The following is a 21,537-nucleotide window of genomic DNA, read 5'->3' as shown; positions in this document are numbered from 1 at the left end:
CATTGTTTAGCAGCTTGGAGCCAGCAGGCAAGATGCAGCCTGTGGAGCTTTTGCATTGCAAATGATAGTCAGTGGTCTACTGTCGTTCAACCAGGATAGCACAGCACGTCTATAAATATTTTGTTGCGGGGTGCCTCAAGTCATGTATATTGTTTGGTTGCAGGTTGAAAGGCAACTGTGGACTTGGCAGCATTGTCAGTTTAAGCTTTATGCTTTTGGCTCATCCCATTGAAGAATCAGCCAGTGCTTGAAAAACTGTTCACTTCTCTTCAAACCATCCAACCTGAGGACATTGCAGGAATCGTAGGTGTCATTTTGGGAACCTACCATAGAAAAGACAACTGCAAAATTTCCAATGCAAAATTACCAGGAATGATACGGTAGCACAGTGGTTAGCACTGTTGCTTCACAGTGCCAGTGACCCGGGTTTGATTCACTGCTTGGGTCACTGTCTATGCAGAGTCTGCACGTTCTCCCCATCTCTGCGTGGGTTTCCTTGGGTACTCAGGTTTTCTCCCACAGTTCAAAGATGTGCAAGTTAGGTGGATTGGTCATGCTAAATTGCCCATAATGTCCAAAAGGTTAGGTGGGGTTATGAGGTTATGGGGGAGTGCCTTAGTTGGGTACTAGCTCAGAGGGCCGACATAGACTCGATGGGCCGAATGGCCTCCTTCTGCACTGTAGGGATTCTATGTTCCATGATATCAAGATGAGAGGCTATAGTTATGACAGAAATTCTAATTACGTTCAGCAGGGAAGAGAGAATGGTTGAAGTGAAAAGCTGAAAATGAAGGGTTTGAGAATAGTGAATGAATTGCTGATGTAAATTTGGGATTCGTTCTAAAAGCATAATTTTGGAAGAATGTTGTCTGTTATTGTTATGCATAATGTGTTTCAGTAAGTAGTTTGGAAAGTCTCGTCAATTATGACATTTGAAGAGGAATTAAATGGGCATCAAAAAGTCGAGAAAGGGGGGCTTCCGGTGGCGGCTATGGAGGAGTAAGTCGCACCTTTGGTGGCTCCCGCTCTGGTCGGATTTTTTGGACCTTTCCCCTGGACTTTTTTCTGGTTTTGAACGGTGGATTTCTGAGGCTGAGGCAATTGGGCACCGTTTCCACGTATTAGTGTATGGAGTAAAGTTCCAGAAATGCATGAAAGGGCAGAAATAAGAAGTTAGCCACGAGCTGTGTTGAAGCTGCAGCGGGAGTCAGTATGGCCGAGGACCGGACCCCGGGGGTGGCAGCACAGCGAAGCGACCAACGGACCCGGTGATGCAAGCCATCCAGGATGGTTTTGCCAGGCAGAAGCGGGAATGTTTGGACCCGATTAAAGAATCGATCGATCGGCTAGAGCATAGATTGGACCCCCAGGATCGGACGATTCAGAAGGTTGAGAAGGCGCTGGCTGAGCAGGAGGAGCATCAAACAGCGGTGGAGCTGGAGGTGGGGATGCTTCGGGAACAGCAGAAAAGGCTCCTGGAGAAGGTGGAGGACCTTGAGAACCGGTCCCGCCGGCAGAACTTAAGAATTGTCGGGCTCCCGGAGGGGGCTGAGGGAGCAGGCGCTAAGGCAAACATAGCGGGTATGTTCGAAAAACTGCTGGGGGAGGGGGCATTCCCCCGACCGTTGGAGGTGGACATGGCGTACCAAGCGCTTGCAAGGAAGCCGCGAGCGGGGGACCCTCCGAGGGCAATGGTGGCGAGATTCCACAGCTTCCTGGACAAGGAATGCATTCTTCGGTGGGCTGAGCAAACGCGGAGTTGTAAGTGGGGCAATAGCATCCTGCAGGTGTACCAGGACCTGAGCGTGGAGGTGGCGAGGAAGAGGGCAGGCTTTAACCAAGTCAAGTCTATTTTCTTCAAGAAGCAGGTGAAGTTCAGTCTGCTGTATCCGGCGCGTCTTTGGGGTCACGCATGAGGACCAGCATCACGATTTTGAGTCGCCCGATGAGGCGCTGGACTTTGCTAAAAGAAAAGGACTGGTGGGGGTCTGAGAACTCTCAAACTTTGAGACAACTTGTTGGCCTATGTTGGGCCCCTTTTTTCTGTTTTTTCCCCTTGGTTTTTGGGGTTTTGTTTTCCTGTTTTTAAATTGGTTATGCCTTCTCTTATTGTTTTGTGGCTGTTTTTGGGTCTCTGTTTAAGAAAAAGGAGGGGGGGGGCGGGAAAGTTGATTTTTCGTTTTTGGGTTCTTTTTCTCGGTGGATGTTGGCAATGTCCCTTTTGTTTTTATTGATGTGCATTTTGTGGGATGGAGACGTGCCTGTTTGAGTTTCGGTGGGTGGTGCTTTTGTTTTTGTGTTTTCTTGCTGTTGGGTGTTTGTTTGGGGATTGTGAGATGAGGGAGTTTGTTTGTATGAGTGGGGGGAGGGGAGTGAGGGAACAATAAGTGGGAGACTTCTTGGGGGTGGGGGCCACCAAGCTAGCTAGGTGAGCTAGCTCACGGAAGCACAGTGGGTGGGGGTGGGGGGGGGGGGGTGGGTGGGAGGTGCATACGTTTAGTTTACTAGATGGGTTAGGTTTAGAGTAGTGTTGCTCGGGGGGGGGGATGGGTTCTGCTGACGAGGGAGGGACTTCGGTGGAGGGACACTGAGGAGGTCGGAGGTGGGGGCCGGAGGATGTGCGGCGCAGGGGCTGGAGGCAGGCCCAAGCAAGGGGCTGGAGGCAGGCAAGGGGATGGCTGATGGGGGGGGGGGGGCACTGTGCCCCCCAACTAGGCTGATGACCTGGAATGTTTGGGGGCTAAATGGGCCGGTAAAGAGGGCATGTGTGTTTGCGCACCTGAGGGGACTGAAGGCGGATGTGGTAATGTTGCAGGAGACGCATCTTAGAGTAGTGGACCAGGTCAGGTTGAGGAAAGGCTGGATTAGTCAGGTTTTCCACTTGGGGCTGGATACAAAGACTAGGGGTTGCGATCTTGGTTAACAAGCGGGTGACATTTGAGGTGGGAAGAATAGTCTCGGATGTGGGAGGTCGATATATCATGGTTAATGGCAAGCTGCAGGGGATGAAGGTGGTGCTGGTCAATGTATATACGCCAAATTGGAATAACGGGGATTTTATAAAGAGGGTGCTAGGAAAGATTCCGGACCTGGACTCTCACAAACTGATCATGGGAGGGGATTTTAATACGGTTATTGATCCCGGCATGGACCTGTCACGCTCGAGAACCAGCGGGCTCCCAGCAATAGCAAACGGTTCATGGAGCAGATGGGGGGGGGGAGGTTGGGGGGGGGAGGAGGTTGGGGGGGAGGGGGGGAGGGAGGAGGGGGGGGGAGGGAGGAGGGGGGGGGAGAGGGGGGGGGGAGGGGTGAGGGGGGGGGAGGTGGGGTGAGGTGGGAGGGGGGGAGGGGAGGGGGAGGTTGGGGGGAGGTTGGGGGGGAGGGGGGGAGGTGGGGGGGGGGGGAGAGAGAGGATCCATGGAGATTTAGGCAGTCGAGGGCGAAGGAATTTTCTTATTACTCCCACGTACATAAGGTGTACTCCCGGATCGATTTCCTTGTTTTGGGTAGGGCCCTACTGGCTGGGGTACTCGGCAATCACGATCTCGGACCATGCTCCGCACTGGGTGGACCTGCAGGTGATTATGGATAGCAAGCAGCGCCCGCAATGGAGGTTGGATGTAGGGCTATTGGCGGACGAAGCGGGGTGCGAGAGGCTGACGAAGTGCATGCCGAATTACCTGCAGGTAAATGATACTGGGGAGGTCTCAGCAGCGGTGGTCTGGGAAGCGCTGCTCCTGGCCCACAGGGACAGGACGGATAGGGCAGAAACGGACCGACTGGTAAAAGAGATTCTACGAGTTGATAGGAGGTATGCGGAGGCTCCAGAGGCAGGGCTTTTAAGGGAACGCCGGAGGCTATAGGCGGAATTTGGTTTGTTAACCACAGGGAGGGCAGTGGAACAGCTCAGAAAGACTAAGGGGGCGATTTACAAGCACGGTGAGAAGCTTGAGCCCAGGGTCTCGCTGTATGCGGATGACCTACTGTTGTAGGTCTCAGACCCAATGGAGGGGATGGAAGAAATTATGGGAATTTTAGGGGAATCGGCCGGTTTTCGGGGTATAAGCTCAATATGGGGAAGAGCGAGATGTTTGTGGTCCAGGTGAGAGCTCAGGAGAGGTGACTGTGGGAACTGCCATTCAGAGTGTTCGGGGACAGTTTCAGGTACCTGGGTATCCAAGTGGCGAGGGATTGGGACAGGCTACATAAATTGAACATTCGGCTGGTGGAGCAGATGAAGGAGGATTTCCGGAGATGGGATGCGCTCCCGTTGTCTCTGGCGGGCAGAGTTCAACCGGTAAAAATGACGGTCCTCCTGAGATTCCTATTCGTTTTCCAATGCCCCCCCATCTTCATCCCGCGGTCCTTTTTTAAGCGGATCAATAAAGTTATTGTGGGCTTTGTTTGGGGGGGGGGGGGGGCAAGTCCCCGTGAGTGAAGAGGGCAATACTCGAGCGGCGTCGGGGGGATGGTGGGCTGGCGCTGCCGAATTTCAGCAATTATTACTGGGCGGCTAATATAGCCATGGTGAGGAGGTGGCTGGTGGGTGGGGAGCCGGCGTGGGTGCGCATGGAGACGGCTTCTTTTAAGGGCACAAGTCTGGGGGCGTTGGTACCAGCGCCTCTGCCGTTCCCACCGGCGAGATACTCCACCAGTCCAGTGGTGGTGGCGGCCCTGAGTCTGGGGGCAGTGGAGGAGACATGTGGGAGCAGAGGGGGCATTGGTATGGTCCCCAATCTGCGATAATCACCGGTTTGCCCCGGGGAGGATGGACGGGGGGTTCCGAATTTGGCCGAGAGCGGGGATTGCGAAGATGGGGGACTTCTTTATAGAACGAAGCTTCCCGGGTATGAGGGTGCTAGAGGAAAAGTTTGCATTGGCGGGGGGAAATGAATTTCGATATCTGCAGGTGCGGGACTTTCTGCGGCGGCAGGTACCAACCTTCCACTCCTGCCGCTAAGGGGGATTCAGGATAGGGTGGTTTCTGGAGGATGGATAGGAGAAGGGAGCGTCTCGGACATATATAAAGAGCTTATGGGTTCGGAAGAGATGCAGACCGAGGAGCTGAAGCAAAAGTGGCAGGAGGAGCTGGGGGGAGAGATAGAGGAGGGCCTTTGGTCGGACGCGTTGGGTAGGTTCAATCCGACCGCAACATGTGCCAGGCTCAGCCTGATCCAATTTAAGGTCGTTCACCGGGCTCACATGACAGTGGCCCGGATGAGCAGATTCTTTGGGGTGGAGGACAGGTGTGCGAAGTGTGGGAGGGAGGGGCCAGCAAACCATGTCCACATGTTCTGGGCATGTCCAAAACTGAGGGGATTTTGGCAGGGGTTTGCCGACGCCATGTCCAAGGTATTAAATACGAGGGTGGCAATGAGTCCAGAGGTGGCGATTTTCGGGGTGTCGCAGGATCCGGGAATCCAGGAGGAGAAAGAGCCAGATGTTCTGGCCTTTGCACCCGGGTAGCCCGGAGGCGAATACTATTAGCATGGAGGGACTCGAAGCCCACAAAATCGGAGACCTGGCTATCTGACATGGCTAGCTTACTCTGCCTGGAGAAAATTAAGTTCGCCATGAGAGGGTCTCTGTTAAGGTTCGCCCGGAGATGGCAACCATTCGTCGACTTCTTCGCAGAGAATTAATCGTCAGCAGAAGGGGAGGGGAAGGTATTAGGCTAGCGTAGATTAGGGGGGGGGGGTAAGTAATGGTGCGACCTGTGGGAGAAGGAGGTGGTATTTGCACTATGTTAATATTTTCCTTGTTATGTCCATTGTTGATTTTGTTGCTGTTACAATGCCAAAGAAATACCTCAATAAAATGTTCATTAAAAAAATCGAGAAGGGGCAGGGAAATGAGATTAGATTAGGTAGCTGCACACATGCAGACAAAGAGAGACAAATTTGATTCTGTGATCTTGTAGAGTATCTCTAGAGTATCACTGTCCACATATAAATAGAATATATTAAGTGTCACAGTTGGTCAATTCTACAGCTCATTCTGAGACTTAAAACAGCCGTTCAAAGGATTATTTGGGCTGAAATTAGGACAATTCTTTTTAACTCCGAGGGTTGTGAATCTTTGGAATTCTCCTTCTCAGGGGGATATGGAAGCTCAGTCACTAGTATCTTTAAAGCAGTGATTGACAGATTTCTAAATACCAGTGACATAAAAAGATATGGGGATTATCTGAGGTAAAAGGCATTGAAGTGGATGATTCACCATGATTATTTTGAATGGTGGAGCAGGCTTGATGTGCTGAATGGCCTGCTCCTGTGTTTCTAACGTCAAGGGACTAAAACTGCACACAGCACTCCAGATGTGGTCTAACCAAGGTTCTACACAATTGAAGCATGAATTGAAATACTAAATTCGGTGTTTGTACGTTTGAATTTTCCAGGCTGGTTAATTGAATAACCTTCAGCACAGGCTCCTTGATTTCTACACTCCCTTCCCCCTCTAAAGACTGCAGAGTCCAGGTCTCGTGCAGCCACTACTGACCTAGCTCAGATCTGCTGTCATAACAGAAAAAAAGGGGTGGCGCAGTGGTTAGCACTGCTGCCTCACAGCCCTGAGGAGCCAGGTCCGATCCTGGCCATGGGTCACTGTCTGTGTGGAGTTTGTACATTCTCCCCATGGGTCTCACCCCCACAACTCAAAGATATGCAGGGTAGGTGGATTGGCCACGCTAAATTGCCCCTGAATTGGGAAATAAAGGAATTGGATACATTAAATTTTTTAAAAATAACAGAAAATAAGAATTGGACCTGGCATCTTCTGGTCTGTATAACTCCATGCCAGATTTAGCAGAGTTGATACTTGTTAGTGTTATGGGCCAGGGTTTAGAGAACCCCAAAGTGTATCATGGAGATCACCTGACCCACAACTTTTAATAGATTGTGGTATGGGGAGCACACGGCCCACTCTACAGGTGTGGTACAGCAGGAATGGAAAGGTATTTTTTAAAGCAAAACAATGTTTATTCTATGAACTCAAGTTAACCTTTTTAAAACATACAGTGAACATATTAGCAACCATCAATTCAACTACAACCCCCAAAGAATACAACACTAAGTAATCCTTAATAACTTCCCAAACAACATCCAGAAGACAAAAGAAATACCTTTTAACAGAAGCACATTAGGTTTACATTCACTACTGAGAACATTTATAATTCTGAATTCACCAAATGATCAAGAGATAGTCTTTTCATGGCAGAGAGATCAACAGTACACTTGCTCTGTCTGGCTTCAGTTCCAACACTGAAAACGAAACTAAAACACACCCTGTGGCAAACAGCCTAAAACGAAAGTAAAAAGCTGACAGACAGCCCAGCTCCACCCACTCTCTTGACATCACTGCAGTAGTCAACACCCATTTCTTAAAGGTACTTTCACTACAGATATTTATATACACACCCATTTATAAACACCCATTTCTTAAAGGTACTCTCACATGACACGTCCCCCCAAGAAAAAAAAATAAACCATCAACATCAGATGGTTTCATTTTTCACCTTTCCATTATCCTTTAAGAAATGCACACAGTAAATATACTTTTTTGTTTCAAAAAAACAACAACACGCAAGCAGGTACAATAATATAGACCATTTTTGTTCTTCTTCCTCCAACTGAAATCCTTCCTGATTGACAGTATCTTTGAACAAGAGGGTCTCTGCACGATCCATCCATTTCTCTATGCCTCGGCATTTCTCTTTAAAGTCAGATACTTTAGTTCAATCTGATCGCAGAGTCCCTTGTAATTCTCCAACACAGGAGCATTGGTTATCACAGCTTTCAGGCCATCAAATGCCTGTTGGAATTCCGCTGTACACTGAAATTTTCGATGTTTCTTCAGCAAGTCCATCAGTAGAGCAATCGCGCTACAAAACCTTTGCACAAATGTTCGATCAAATCCACTCCTGCCAAGAAATCGCATTATTTCCCTTCGTCTTGAGGGTATCGGAAACTCCTCAAGAAAAGTGACTTGGGCTTTTCCAAATTCACTTTTGGCTCGGTTTATCACCAAACCCGCCTCCTGAAGTCGATCGAATAACTCCATCAGATATTTCAAATGTTCTGTCCATGCCTGGCTGAAAATTACCAGATCGTTGATGTATACCGCACAATTGGGTAATCCTGAAACAACTTTGTTCGTCAACCGTTGAAATGTGGCTGGTGCGTTTTTCATGCCAAATGGCATAACTTTGAATTGGTATGTACCATCTGGAGTCACAAAAGCTGAAATCTCCTTCGCCCTTTTAGATAAAGGTAACCAGTAACCTTTAAGTAAATCCAGTTTAGGAATAAAAGCTGATTGTCCCACTTTCTCAATGCAATCCACTAAATGTGGGATAGGATAAGAGTCCGTTCTTGTAACTGCATTAACCTTTCTGTAGTCCACACACAACCGTTGGGTACCGTCTGGTTTTGGTACCATCACTATGGATGAGCTCCATTGGCTGCAACCCACTTCAATTATGCCATTTTTAAGCATACTCTCAATTTCTTTGTTAACCTGTGCCAATTTTTAAGGGTTCAGTCTATATGGATGTTGTTTGATTGGAACGGCATTTCCCACATCTACATAATGTATAGCCATTTTAGTACTTCCCAATTTATCTCTACAAACTTGCCTACGTGATATCAATAACCCTTTTAGGTCAGTTCGTTTTTCCTCTGGAAGGTAACTCAACAATTTATCCCAATTTTTAAGAACATCCTCGTTTTCCAATTTAATTTGAGGTATGTCAATTTCCAAATCATCTGGATTTGGTTTGTCACTTCGAGTTAGAATCATTAACACCGCCTCCTTTTTCTCTCCTTCCCTTTCAAAGTACCTTTTAAGCATATTCACATGACACACTCGATGAGTCTTCCTTCTATCTGGTGTTTTTACCACATAATTCACCTCACTTAATTTCCTTTCAATCTGATAAGGTCCACAAAACCTTGCTTTTAAAGGTTCACCTACCACTGGTAACAACACTAAAACTTTATCTCCACAGGCAAAACTATGAACTTTGGATTTCTTGTCCGCTACCCGTTTCATCACATTTTGTGCAACTTTTAAATGTTGTCCAGCCTATTAACCTGCTCTATTTAATCGTTCCCTAAAATTTGACACGTAATCCAATAATGTAAGTTCTGATTTCTCACTCACCAATTTTTCCTGAATCAATTTAAGTGGTCCTCTTACCTCATGACCAAAAATTAGTTCTAAAGGATTAAATTTGGTTGACTCATTAGGTGCATCCCTAATTGCAAACAGTACAAATGGAATTCCTTTATCCCAATCCTCTGGATAATCTTGACAATACACCCTCAACATTGTCTTTAATGTCTGATGCCACCTTTCCAACGCTCCCTGCGATTCTGGATGGTGCGCAGTTGATTGAAATTGTTTTATTCCTAAGCTATCCATAACTATTTTGAATAACCGCGAGGTAAAATTTGATCGTTGATCCGATTGTATTTCTGTGGGTAGTCCATATGTAGTAAAGAATTTAAGTAACTCCTCCACAATCTTTTTAGCTGTAATATTACGTACTGGAATGGCCTCTGGAAACCTAGTAGACACATCCATTATCGTCAAAAGATAGTGATTCCCACTTTTTGTTTTAGGAAGCTGTCCGACGCAATCAATTAGGATCCTTGTAAAAGGTTCCTCAAATGCTGGCATGTGTATTAAGAACGCTGGTTTTATCACTGCTTGAGGTTTCCCTATCACTTGACCTGTGTGACATGATTGACAAAATTTAACCACATCTTTATGTAGTCCAGGCCAATAAAAATGTTTTTGTATTTTAGCTTGAGTTTTCCTTATTCCCAAATGACCTCCCGCTGGTACCTCATGTGCAACTCGCAACACCTCCTTTCTATACCTTACCGGCAATACTACTTGATGAACTTCTGCCCACTTTTCATCCGCCTGCATATGTAAAGGTCTCCATTTTCTCATCAAGACATTACTTTTACTGTAATAACATTCTGGTATACATTCAGATTCCTCTTCCGTGTATGCTTTCTGATACATCCGTTTTATTTCTACATCTTTCTGTTGTAACTCCGCCAATTTTTCTGAACTAAAAATATCCGCCTCATCCTCCACCTGTTGTTCTTTTTCAACCATCTGATCAAAAATCGTTTCTGAAGAGGCAAGAGAGGCTGATGTTTTGGCCTTTGCATCCCTAGTAGCCTGGCACAGGATATTGCTTATGTGGAAGGAAGCCAAACCCCCGGGTGTGGACACCTGGATAAACGACATGGCAGGGTTTATAAAGTTAGAACGGATCAGGTTCGTATTAAGGGGTTCGGCTCAAGTGTTCACCAGGCGGTGGCAACCGTTTGTCGACTACCTCACAGAAAGATAGAGGGAATGGAAAAGAAGAAGACAACAGCAGCAACCCAGGGGGGGGGGGGGGGGGGGGGGCGGGAGGAACCGGATGGACTCTCAGGGATGTCATTGTATATGTATAGACACTTGTTATAAGTAATGTATATTGGATTGTTGGATTGTATCCTTGGAGAGTAACTATTTTTGACAAGGCAGTTGCCACTCAGCTTTGTTTTTGTTTTTGTTTATATAGTATTTATTTATTTGTTTAAAACTGGCCACGGGTATTTATAATGCTTTGTTGTTGTTCAAAAGAAAAACTATGTACTGTTACGTTTGGCCACAAAATTTTGAATAAAATATATTTTAAAAAAAATTTTTTTTTTTTTAAATTGTTTCTGATAATTGCACTTAAACTTCATCTTCACTCTTTGATTTCCCCTCTTGTCTTAACCTGTGACTTTGCGACCTTGTTACTACACAATCCGGAAAAATCCCAGGATATTTGTCTTTCAACACTTCAGTTGTCTGATTTTCCACTGACCTATCAACCACCGTAGGCATCACTCCCACCTGCGATCCAGCTATATCATTAGCCAAGATAAACTGTATTCCTGGACAAGATAGTTTCTCTATTACTCCTACTACCACTTCACCACTCTTCACTGGACTTTCCAACCTCACCGTATATAATTGAACACTACTCCTCTCACCCAGAATTCCAGATATTAGCACTTTTTAAGGCAACATTCTTCCCAAACTACGTAACTCCTCATCTCTTACCATTAAAGATTGACTAGCTCCCGTATCTCTTAAAATTGTGACTTCTTTACCTGCTCCTCCTGATACACATGAGTAAACTTTACCCACACAAGTAAATTCTTTAAAGACATCTGGCACCTTCTTAACAATTACTTCTTGAACAGGCTGTACAATCTTTTGCACCTCCGTCGCTTCACTTGGGTTTTCCTTTACCACTTTAACAAACCCCACTGTCTTATCCTGTTTTACAACATCAGCCTTCCCCGTGCTTTTCTTCAACCACCAACACTGTGACTTTACATGGCCTAGTTTATTACAGTGAAAACATTTGAAACTTTTCATTTCTTTTCCACCCTCCTGGATTTCTTTTTTGATCTGAGGTACACTCCTTATTATCTCCCATCAGATGACCTTTACCACTTGAGTATTTCTCATGTCCCCAGTTTCTATCCCTCACAGGCTGAAACTGATGTTGGAAACGAAGCTTTGATTTATGAACTAATTCGTAATCATCTGCCATTTCTGCTGCTAAACTCGCAGTTTTAACCCTCTGCTCTTCCACATGAGTTCTCACTACATCCGGAATCAAATTTTTAAACTTCTCCAAAAGCATAATTTCTCTGAGAGCTTCATACGTTTGGTCTATTTTCAAAGCCCTTATTCACCTATCAAAATTACTCTGGTTGAGCCTCTCAAACTCCATGTATGTTTGACCAAATTCTTTCCTTAAATTTATAATCCTTTGTCTGTCGGCTTCAGGCACTAGTTCATATGCACCGAAGATAGATTTTTTCACCTCCTCATATGTCCCAGATACCTTCTCCGGTAGTGATGCAAACACTTCACTCGCTCTACCTACCAGCTTTTTATGAATCAGGATTACCCACATGTCCTGTGGCTATTTCATTTGTTTAGCCACCTTCTGAAAGGAAATGAAAAAGGCTTCTACCTCCTTCTCGTCAAACCATGGCAATGCTTAGACATATTTAAATAGATTCCCACCAAGCCTATGACTTTGATGCTCTTTCTCACTATCCTCATCGCTATCATCCAACTGTATGTTTCCCTTTACGTCTTCCAATTTTAACTGACTGTCATGTTTCATGGCCATTTTCTGAAGTTCAAACTCTCTCTCTTTATCTTTTTCCCTGATCTGTATCTCTCTTTCTCTTTCTTTTTGTTCTGCTAGGGGTATTCTTTCTTTTCTCCTTTCTTCTCTCGCCTTTTCTTTTTCTTCTCTCTCTCTCCTTTTTCTCTCTATCTCTTTCTCTTTCTTTTTCCTCTCTCTCTCTTTCTCTCTCTCTTTCTATTTCCTCTCTCTCGTATTCAAGCTGCTTTAATTCTTTCTCATGTTCCATTTGTTTAATTTGTAACTGAATTTTTTGCCATTTCCAATGAGTCAAACTGTATCTCAGACAACTTTAAATGTTTAGCCACCGCCATAATTACCTCATTTTTTCGCATTTTGTCAGGTAATGTTAATTGCAATGTTTTTGCCAAATCTAACAGTCTGCTTTTAGTCTCGGTCCGGAAGGTACTGCGTGTGACCATCTCCACCCCCAAAAACTTCAGAGCCTCTGAAAGAGCCATTATCCACAACACACTCCCTACTTAAACTAGAATACCACACCTGAAAAGCAACCACAATATGCTCACTGTCTTTAAGTTCACTAAGCCAATCCAATAGATAGACTTGCATTCCCCTCGAGCCCCCAATTTGTTATGGGCCAGGGTTTGGAGAACCCCAAAGTGTATCATGGAGTTCATCTCACGCACAACTTTTAATAGATTGTGGTATGGGGAGCACACGGCCCACTCTCCAGGTGTGGTACAGCAGAATTGGAAAAGCATTTTTTAAAGCAAAACAATGTTTATTCTATGAACTCAAGTTAACCTTTTTAAAACATACAGTGAACATCTTAGCAACCATCAATTCAAATACAACCCCCAAAGAATACAACACTAAGTAATCCTTAATAACTTCCCAAACAACATCCAGAAGACAAAATAAACACCTTTTAACAGAAGCACATTAGGTTTACATTCACTACTGAGAACATTTATAATTCTGAATTCACCAAATGATCAAGAGATAGTCTTTTCATGGCAGAGAGATCAACAGTACACCTGCTCTGTCTGGCTTCAGTTACAACACTGAAAACGAAACTAAAACACACCCTGTGGCAAACAGCCTAAAACGAAAGTAAAAAGCTGACAGACAGCCCAGCTCCACCCACTCTCTTGACATCACTGCAGTAGTCAACACCCATTTCTTAAAGGTACTCTAACTACAGATATTTATATACACACCCATTTATAGACACCCATTTCTTAAAGGTTCTCTCACATGACATTAGTTTGAGCAACCTGGGAGGGAGGCTTCAAGATAACTTCACAAGTTTGGTATTTTGTGCAATTTAGTTTTCTCTTGATCCTTTTTTTTCCTCTAGTATTTAGCAAAAGTTAATTTGCCACACAGGTACATGTTTGAGAAAATCACGTGTGCAATTAATATATTTTTAAAATGCTCTTTGTTTTCTTTCATCCTCTGTCAAGGTAGCTGTGGAATATTTTGCCCAAGAACCCTTGTTTACATGTGGCCAAATTAATGAGTAGAATAACTGGATACATACTTGGGACCATTTGGCCTCAATGAATTTGGAAGTGCCATTACTTTGTGTAAACAGGCTATCAAGGAAGCTTTTTCATCTATCACAGTTGAACTTGTATGGCAATAAAGTTCTTATCAGGTTGACTGTTGAAATGGATCTGCAGCCGATCAGGAAGTACTTCATGAAGTTTGAGCACCTGATATTATTCACGTGGGATGGACAAAATTCTTTTTTTGCTTACATTTGGGGATTACCTGATAGATTTCCTTAAATGTGTTGTAGAATGAGGAAGTTGGTACTGAAACTACCGGTGTTTGCTATCCCATGAGTTATCAGAACAGTCATGCAAATCCACTCAACAGCTGAAAGAGTGAACATTTATTTGTTTTGCTAAAATGGCAATTTAATTCATTGAATGATTTAAGTTTCAACGTGCAACTCACATTCCTACTAATTATTCCATCCAAGTAATATCAGTACCTTGATGATAAACAGGTCAAATAAAAGCAAAATACTGCGGATGCTGGAAATCTAATAATAATAACCTTTTATTGTCACAATTATGAAGTTACTGTGAAAAGCCCCTAGTCGCCTGTTCTGGTATGCTGGTACGGGAATTGAACCCGTGTTTCTGGCCTTGTTCTGCATCACAAACCAGCTATCTAGCCCACTGAGCTAAACCAGCTTATGAAATACAAGCAGAAAATTTTGGATAAAGTCAACAGGTCTGGCAGCATCTGTAGAAAGAATCAGAGTTAACGTTTTGGAGCTAAATTATACTGGGCTCCTTTTTTCCTGAATCAAGAGATTCAAGAGTGGAAACTTTTATCTTCAGAATACTCTAATCACAGTGTTGCCTGTAAAGCTTGATGAGAAATGTTCTTCTGAGTTTGGGGAAAATCTTTTCCTTATCTTCAGAATATTCTTGTCACATTGTTGCCTCCTAAGGCTCGATGAGAAATGTTCTTCTGAATTTGGGGAAATCTTTTTCTTATGATCATCCGTTAGTTCTGGAAACTTTTGGTTGATCAATTTAGGTCTGTGGTTGTCTGTGAAATGTTCAAAGCCAACTTCCTTTCTTATTATAATACAACGTCAAGAAGAGGCTCAATAGGAAGTGGTTGTGACGTGTCTATGTGCATCTTGACAAGAAATTTGAAGCTGTTTTAGTATGCTGTGACCTTTTAGTTTAGTGCTGTATGTTAAGTGCACTGTTTTTATTTCGATTTGAGAGGTGAAGACTCGGGTTTTACAATTTTGAAAAATGAATGTGTTCAAAAAACAAGTGTTCTCCTCGCGGGGTGATTACAGGAGATCCCTCTCGGACCCAGCTCACAGTGACAGGAATCTCACCAGTCTGAATGCTTACCAGTGGCACACAACCTCAAAACGAAAATGGAAAATATACAAGCAGGCCCACTCGGAGCCTTTCAAACCAACAAATGCCTATAAATGGCACTCGGCCTCAAATGTTTCATGGAATGTTAGCAGGAGGATTTTTTCTGACATGAATAACGCCAGGGCAGAAGACCAGGATCAGCCAAGACAGCCTAAGAGCCATCTTACATACACTGGATCAGATGATGTCCTGCAGCAGCATCCTGCCCAGATGGTGCAAGAAAATACAAAATTGTCAACAGTCCCTTACCACCGATCCATCTCTGAACCTGGTTGCTCTTCACACATAGAGAAACCACCTTTGAGACAAGTCCACTCAGATGCTGAACAGAGAACTGATTTTATACGTGGCTTCTTCACTACGGTATCAAACCGGCTTTCAAGGCTATTGAGGCACAAAGAAGAGCCAGACGTGGATTCAGTGCAGGAAGGTAATACATTCCAGGCAATGCTCTACTGCTTCAGATAGATCTTCATGTATTGAAGGATTGGGATCATGACAAATCATGTTTAACTTGAAAAGTGCAGTATTATGGACGTGGGCAAGGAGAATGCTAAACATGAAAGCACCCTTCAGGAGAATAAAAACAGCAGAAAGAAAGAGATCTGGACAGTCTGGATAATATATCTCCAAGGTTTAGGAGCAATACAAACAGCAATAGCTGGAGCAATTGGGGTGTTTGGGATCATTGACTCTGTCACGAGAGAACAATTTTGTCCTTGGGCAGCCTCAGTTTAGAGTAGTGTTCAGTTTTAGTCTTCTCACATGGTAGATGATGTTGAGGCTTTAAAAAGGGTGCCGAGTTGGGCCACTAGCTTGAAGCTTCTTCGTTATCAAGATAGGCTAAAAGAGCTGGGATTGGACACTTTAAAGATGAGTACACTTGGGAGTGATCTAATTGTGGTTTATAAGATGATTAAGGCAATAGATTGTTTCTGAACGGTCTGTTTGTTCAATTTAAATAGGTTAGGATCCAAAATGGCTTACAAATTAGAGTTGAGATTAGATCCAGGTTAGATATCAAGAGCTGCGTCTTTTCTCAAAAAGAAAGTGGCTCCCGGAACAGGTTGCTCCCTTGTGCAGTGGACATTGATTCATGGAATTCCATCACGCAGGCCTGGATCCGTTTATAGCTGTAGAGAAGATCCCCTTGTATAAAAGGTAGGTACTACAAGATTGCTCTGGATGGTGAGAGAAGCATTTCCTAAATTCCCACCCCATACCAGCCCTGAATTGGTTTAGATTATTACCTGGTTTTCCGCTTCTCCCACCATTGTCATGGTGGTAAGTGTGCAGGTAATATACAAGTTACTGCAATTGTATGGGGCAGGCTGCATGGGCTAGATGTTAGTGTTCGTATTATGAGAGGCGTTACAGGAGATTTAGTATAAAAAGCATATCATTAAGCGTTATTAAGCAGTTTTCTTTGTCTCAGTCCAAAACGATTTATTACAGTCTCAGTGCTATTAGTTATCACACTGGTCAATAAAGCATTATTTGGAAACCATATTTGTGAAACAAATCATGACTTTACTGAGGAATTTTCAGCTGGAGACTATTTTGCACAAGTGGAAGTGTAAAATATGCAATCCGGTTAACCTTGCACTTTCCAAAGTTTGCAAAAATAAATCTGTTTCTCAGTTTAATGAGAGTCCCTAATGTTCAAAACTGAACTTTTAAAAGGTACTAAAATGGGCATGCTTTGAAAGCTAAAAACCACTGATTATTCCAAAGGACAATTTGATTCCGGTTGTGAATAGGAGATGGTTTGCACTCTTTCAGGTATACTCCGTTTGGGAATCCTGTGATGATGCCTTAGCTAATATATGAAGGAAATTGTTTTTAAATTTTGTTGATGATTTGTGTAGCTCTCAATAATTGGAGCTAGAGCTAATGTGTGTGTTGATGTGCACACTGTCCTGAAGTGTCACTAAATTGCCATCACTGTCTGAAAATATTGGAGATGAGGGTCACTGCAGTAAATTGTATATTTGAATCATGTAGTCAGCAATATTGAATGAGGAAGCAAGAAATTTCTGTGGTCAACTGTCCAATGTAAAAGCCCTGAATGCTTTTCCAAAGGTCTCTTCAGGGCTAATTAAAATCATGGTGGCAAACAGTGCAACTTGATGCAAAACTAGTGGTAGTTTTAGCCGTGGAATTTAAATAGATATGGTTTTTGGAAGATTTTGGTTTTGCAGTTCACAATGTTCAACATGCATAATCTTCAAAAAATTAAGTCGAAGAACCGTCTATCAAGTCTTCAAGCAGCCATGGTTGAAGACTGATATTATGGCCCAGATTTTCAGGTCTCTGAATAGTTGAGAGCTATGCGTGGGACCCCTCAGTAGCCTCATAAGAACATAAGAACTAGGAACAGGAGTAGGCCATCTGGCCCCTCGAGCCTGCTCCACCATTCAATGAGATCATGGCTGATCTTTGTGGACTCAGCTCCACTCTCCGGCCCGTACAGCATATCCCCGAATCCCTTTATTCTTTAGAAAGGTATCTATCTTTTTCTTAAAAACGTTTAAAGAAGGAGCCTCAACTGCTTCACTGGGCAAGGAATTCCAGAGATTCACAACCCTTTGGGTAAAGAAGTTCCTCCTAAACTCGGTCCTAAATCTACTTCCCCTTATTTTGAGGCTATGCCCTCTCGTTCTGCTTTCCCCGACCAGTGGAAACAACCTGCCCGCATCTATCCTATCCATTCCCTTCATAATTTTATATGTTTCAATAAGATCCCCCCCGCATCCTTCTAAACTCCAATGAGTACAGTCCCAGTCTACTCAACCTCTCGTCATAATCTAATCCCCTCAACTCTGGGATCAACCTAGTGAATCTCCTCTGCACTCCCTCCAGTGCCACTATGTCCTTTCTCAGGTAAGGAGACCAAAACTGAACACAATACTCCAGATGTGGCCTCACCAACACCTTATACAATTGCAGCATAACCTCCTTCGTCTTGAACTCCATCCCAGGTCCCTCTGCTCAGCAGCATGTTTTAACATCTTACCGTTTAAATAATAATCCATTCTGCTGTGATTCCTCCCAAAATGGATAGCCTCACACTTGGCAACATTGAATTCCATCTGCCAGACCCTAGCCCATTCACCTAACCTATCCAAATCCTTCTGCAGACTTCCGGTATCCTCTGCACTTTTTGCTTTACCACTCATCTTAGTGTCGTCTGCAAACTTTGCCACATTGCACTTGGTCCCCAACTCCAAATCATCTATGTAAATTGTGAACAACTGCGGGCCCAACACTGATCCTTGAGGGACCCCACTAGTTACAGGTTGCCAACCAGAGAAACACCCATTTATCCCCACTCTCTGCTTTCTGTTAACCAATCCTCTACCCATGCTACCACTTTACCCTCAATGCCATGCATCTTTAGTTTATGCATCAACCTTTTGTGTGGCACCTTGTCAAAAGCTTTCTGGAAATCCAGATATACCACATCCATTGGCTCCCCGTTATCTACTCCACTGGTAACGTCCTCAAAAAATTCTACCAAATTAGTCAGACACGACCTACCCTTTATGAACCCATGCTGCGTCTGCTCAATGGGACAATTTCCCTCCAGGTGCCCCGCTATTTCCTCCTTAATGATAGATTCCAGCATTTTCCCTACAACCAAAGTTAAGCTTACCGGCCTATAATTACCCACTTTCTGCCGACCTCCTTTTTTAAACAGTGGTGTCACGTTTGCTACTTTCCAATCCTCTGGGACCACCCCAGAGTCTAGTGAATTTTGATAAATTATCACTAGTGCGTTTACAATTTCCCTAGCCATCTCTTTTAACACTCTGGGATGCATCCCATCAGGGCCAGGAGACTTGTCTACCTTTAGCCCCATTAGCTTGCCCAATATTGCCTCCTTAGTGATTACAATCATCTCAAGGTCCTCACCTATCATATCTTTATTTCCATCAGTCACTGGCATGTTATTTGTGTCTTCCATTGTGAAGACTGACCCAAAAAACCTGTTCAGCTCCTCAGCCATTTCCCCGTCTCCTATTACTAAATCTTCCTTCTCATCTTCCAAAGGACCAATATTTACCGTAGCCACTCTTTTTTGTCTTATATATTTGTAGAAGCTTTTACTGTCTGCTTTCATGTTCTGAGCAAGTTTACTTTCACAGTCTACCTTTATAGCTTTTTTAGTAGCTTTCTGTTGTCCCCTAAAGACTTCTCAGTCCTCTAGTCTCCCACTAATTTTTGCCACTTTGTATGTTTTTTCCTTCAATTTGATACTCTCCCTCACCTCCTTAGATATCCACGGTCGATTTTCCCCCTTTCTACCGTCTTTCTTTTTTGTCAGTATGAACCTTTCCTGAACACTGAAAGATCGCTTGGAAGGTTCTCCACTGTTCCTCAACTGCTTCACCATGAAGTCTTTGCTCCCAGTCTACCTTAGCTAGTTCTTCTCTCATCCCATTGTAATCGCCTTTGTTTAAGCACAAAACACTAGTGTTTGATTTTACCTTGTCATCCTCCAACTGTATTTTAAATTCCACCATATTGTGGTCGCTCCTTCCAAGAGGATCCCGAACTATAAGATCATTAATCAATCCTGCCTCATTACACAGGACCAGATCTAGGACCACTTGTTCCCTTGTAGGTTCCATTACATACTGTTCCAGGAAATTATCCCGGACACATTCTATAAACTCCTCCTCAAGGCTGCCTTTACCAACCTGGTTAAACCAATCGACATGCAGATTAAAATCTCCCATGATAACCGCTGTACCATTTCTACATGCATCCGTTATTTCTTTGCTTATTGTCTGCCCTACCATCCTGTTACTATTTGGTGGCCTATAGACTACTCCCATCAGTGACCTTTTCGCCTTACTATTCCTGATTTCCACCCAAATTGATTCAACCTTGTCCTCCATAGCACCAATATCACCCCTTACTATTGCCCGGATGCCACCCTTAAACAACAAAGCTACACCACCGCCCTTACCGTCCATTCTTTCGTATAGTCTGATACCCTTGGATATTTAACTCCCTGTCGTGACCATCTTTTAACCATGTTTCAGTAATGGCCACTAAATCATAGTCATTCACGATGATTTGTGCCATCAATTCATTCACCTTATTCCGTATACTACGAGCATTCAGGTAAAGTACACTTATGCTGTTTTTTATGTCTTTGTTATGAATCCTAACACCTTGATCAGTAACTTTTCGCAAATTATTTTTCCTCTTACCCTTTCTCCTAATTTTCCTTGTCTTTGAACCCATATCTCTACATAATAACCTGTCACGTAACCTGCTGCCTTGCTCTCCATTAACCATTATACTGTCCATAGCTTTACCCTTCCCTTCCCCCCAACTTGCTAGTTTAAAGTCCTTGTGACCAACCTATTTATCCTATTCGCTAGAACACTTGTCCCAGAATGGTTCAGGTGAAGACCGTCCCAACGGTAAAGGTCCCTCCTGCCCCAGTACTGATGCCAATGCCCCATGAAATGGAATCCCTCTTTCCCACACCACTCCTTTAGCCACGTGTTAACTTCCCTAATTTTCTCAACCCTATCCCAATTGGCACGTGGCTCGGGTAGTAATCCAGAGATTATAACCCTGGAGGACCTGTTCTTTAATTTAGTCCCTAGTGTTTGATAATCCCCAAACAGGTCCTCTTTCCTAGCCTTACCTCTGTTGTTGGTCCCAACGTGGACCACAACAACTAGATCCTCCCCCTCCCTCTCCAAAATCCTTTCAAGCCGATCAGAGATGTCCCTCACCCTGGCACCGGGCAGGCAACATACTATGCGGGACTCACGATCTGGTTTACAAAGGATGCCATCAATCCCCCTAATTATAGAATTCCCTACAACTACCACTTGTCTTTTTGCTCCCCCCTCTTGAATGGCTTCCTGTACCACGGTGCAGAGGTCAGTCAACGCATCCTCCCTACAGCCCTCTTCCTCATCCACACAGGGAGCAAGTACCTCATACCTGTTGGACAAGGTCAAGGGCTGAGGCTCCTCAACTCAGGATCCCCCTACCTGCCTCCCTTGCAGTCACACCACTCTGTCCCTGACCACTGACCGAATTAACAGTACTTATTCTACCGGGTGTGACTGCCTCCTGAAACAAAGCATCCAGGTAATTTTCCCTCTCCCTGATGTGCCGCAGTGTGTGCAGCTCGGTCTCCAGCTCATCAATTCTGAGCCGAAGTTCCTCGAGCAGCCAACACTTGCTGCAGATGTGGTCACTGACAGTCTCAATGGGATCCACCAGTTCCATCATCATACAGCAACAGCACATCACCTGTCCAGCCATATTCAACTAGTTAATTAATTTAAATAATTTAAAACATTTTTAAAAATCGAACCTCAAAGATAAACCCGAACACCAACAAAAACACAGCCCTCTCTCGCCACTCACCCGAACTCAGTCACTCACCTAAACTCA

General features: G+C 44.2%; 1 protein-coding gene across 5 annotated transcripts in view; it reads left to right on the top strand.

Annotated features, from left to right (window-relative positions):
• rasal2 (RAS protein activator like 2) overlaps positions 1–21,537 on the top strand; it is a 757,584-nt gene that overhangs the window by 204,879 nt on the left and 531,168 nt on the right. For 3 of the 5 annotated variants that reach the window (XM_072511666.1, XM_072511667.1, XM_072511665.1), the window contains exon 1: positions 14,956–15,535. The exons of the other annotated variants lie outside the window; for them this stretch is intronic. In XM_072511666.1, the coding sequence (XP_072367767.1) occupies positions 14,971–15,535 (565 nt within the window). In that variant the 5' untranslated portion in view covers positions 14,956–14,970. Of the gene's footprint in view, positions 1–14,955; positions 15,536–21,537 lie in introns of those variants that run through there. 5 annotated transcript variants of the gene reach the window in all.

This window comes from Scyliorhinus torazame, chromosome 7 (assembly GCF_047496885.1).
Source record: "Scyliorhinus torazame isolate Kashiwa2021f chromosome 7, sScyTor2.1, whole genome shotgun sequence".
Classification (NCBI taxonomy): domain Eukaryota; kingdom Metazoa; phylum Chordata; class Chondrichthyes; order Carcharhiniformes; family Scyliorhinidae; genus Scyliorhinus; species Scyliorhinus torazame.
This window is presented reverse-complemented; position numbering and strand designations above follow the sequence as displayed.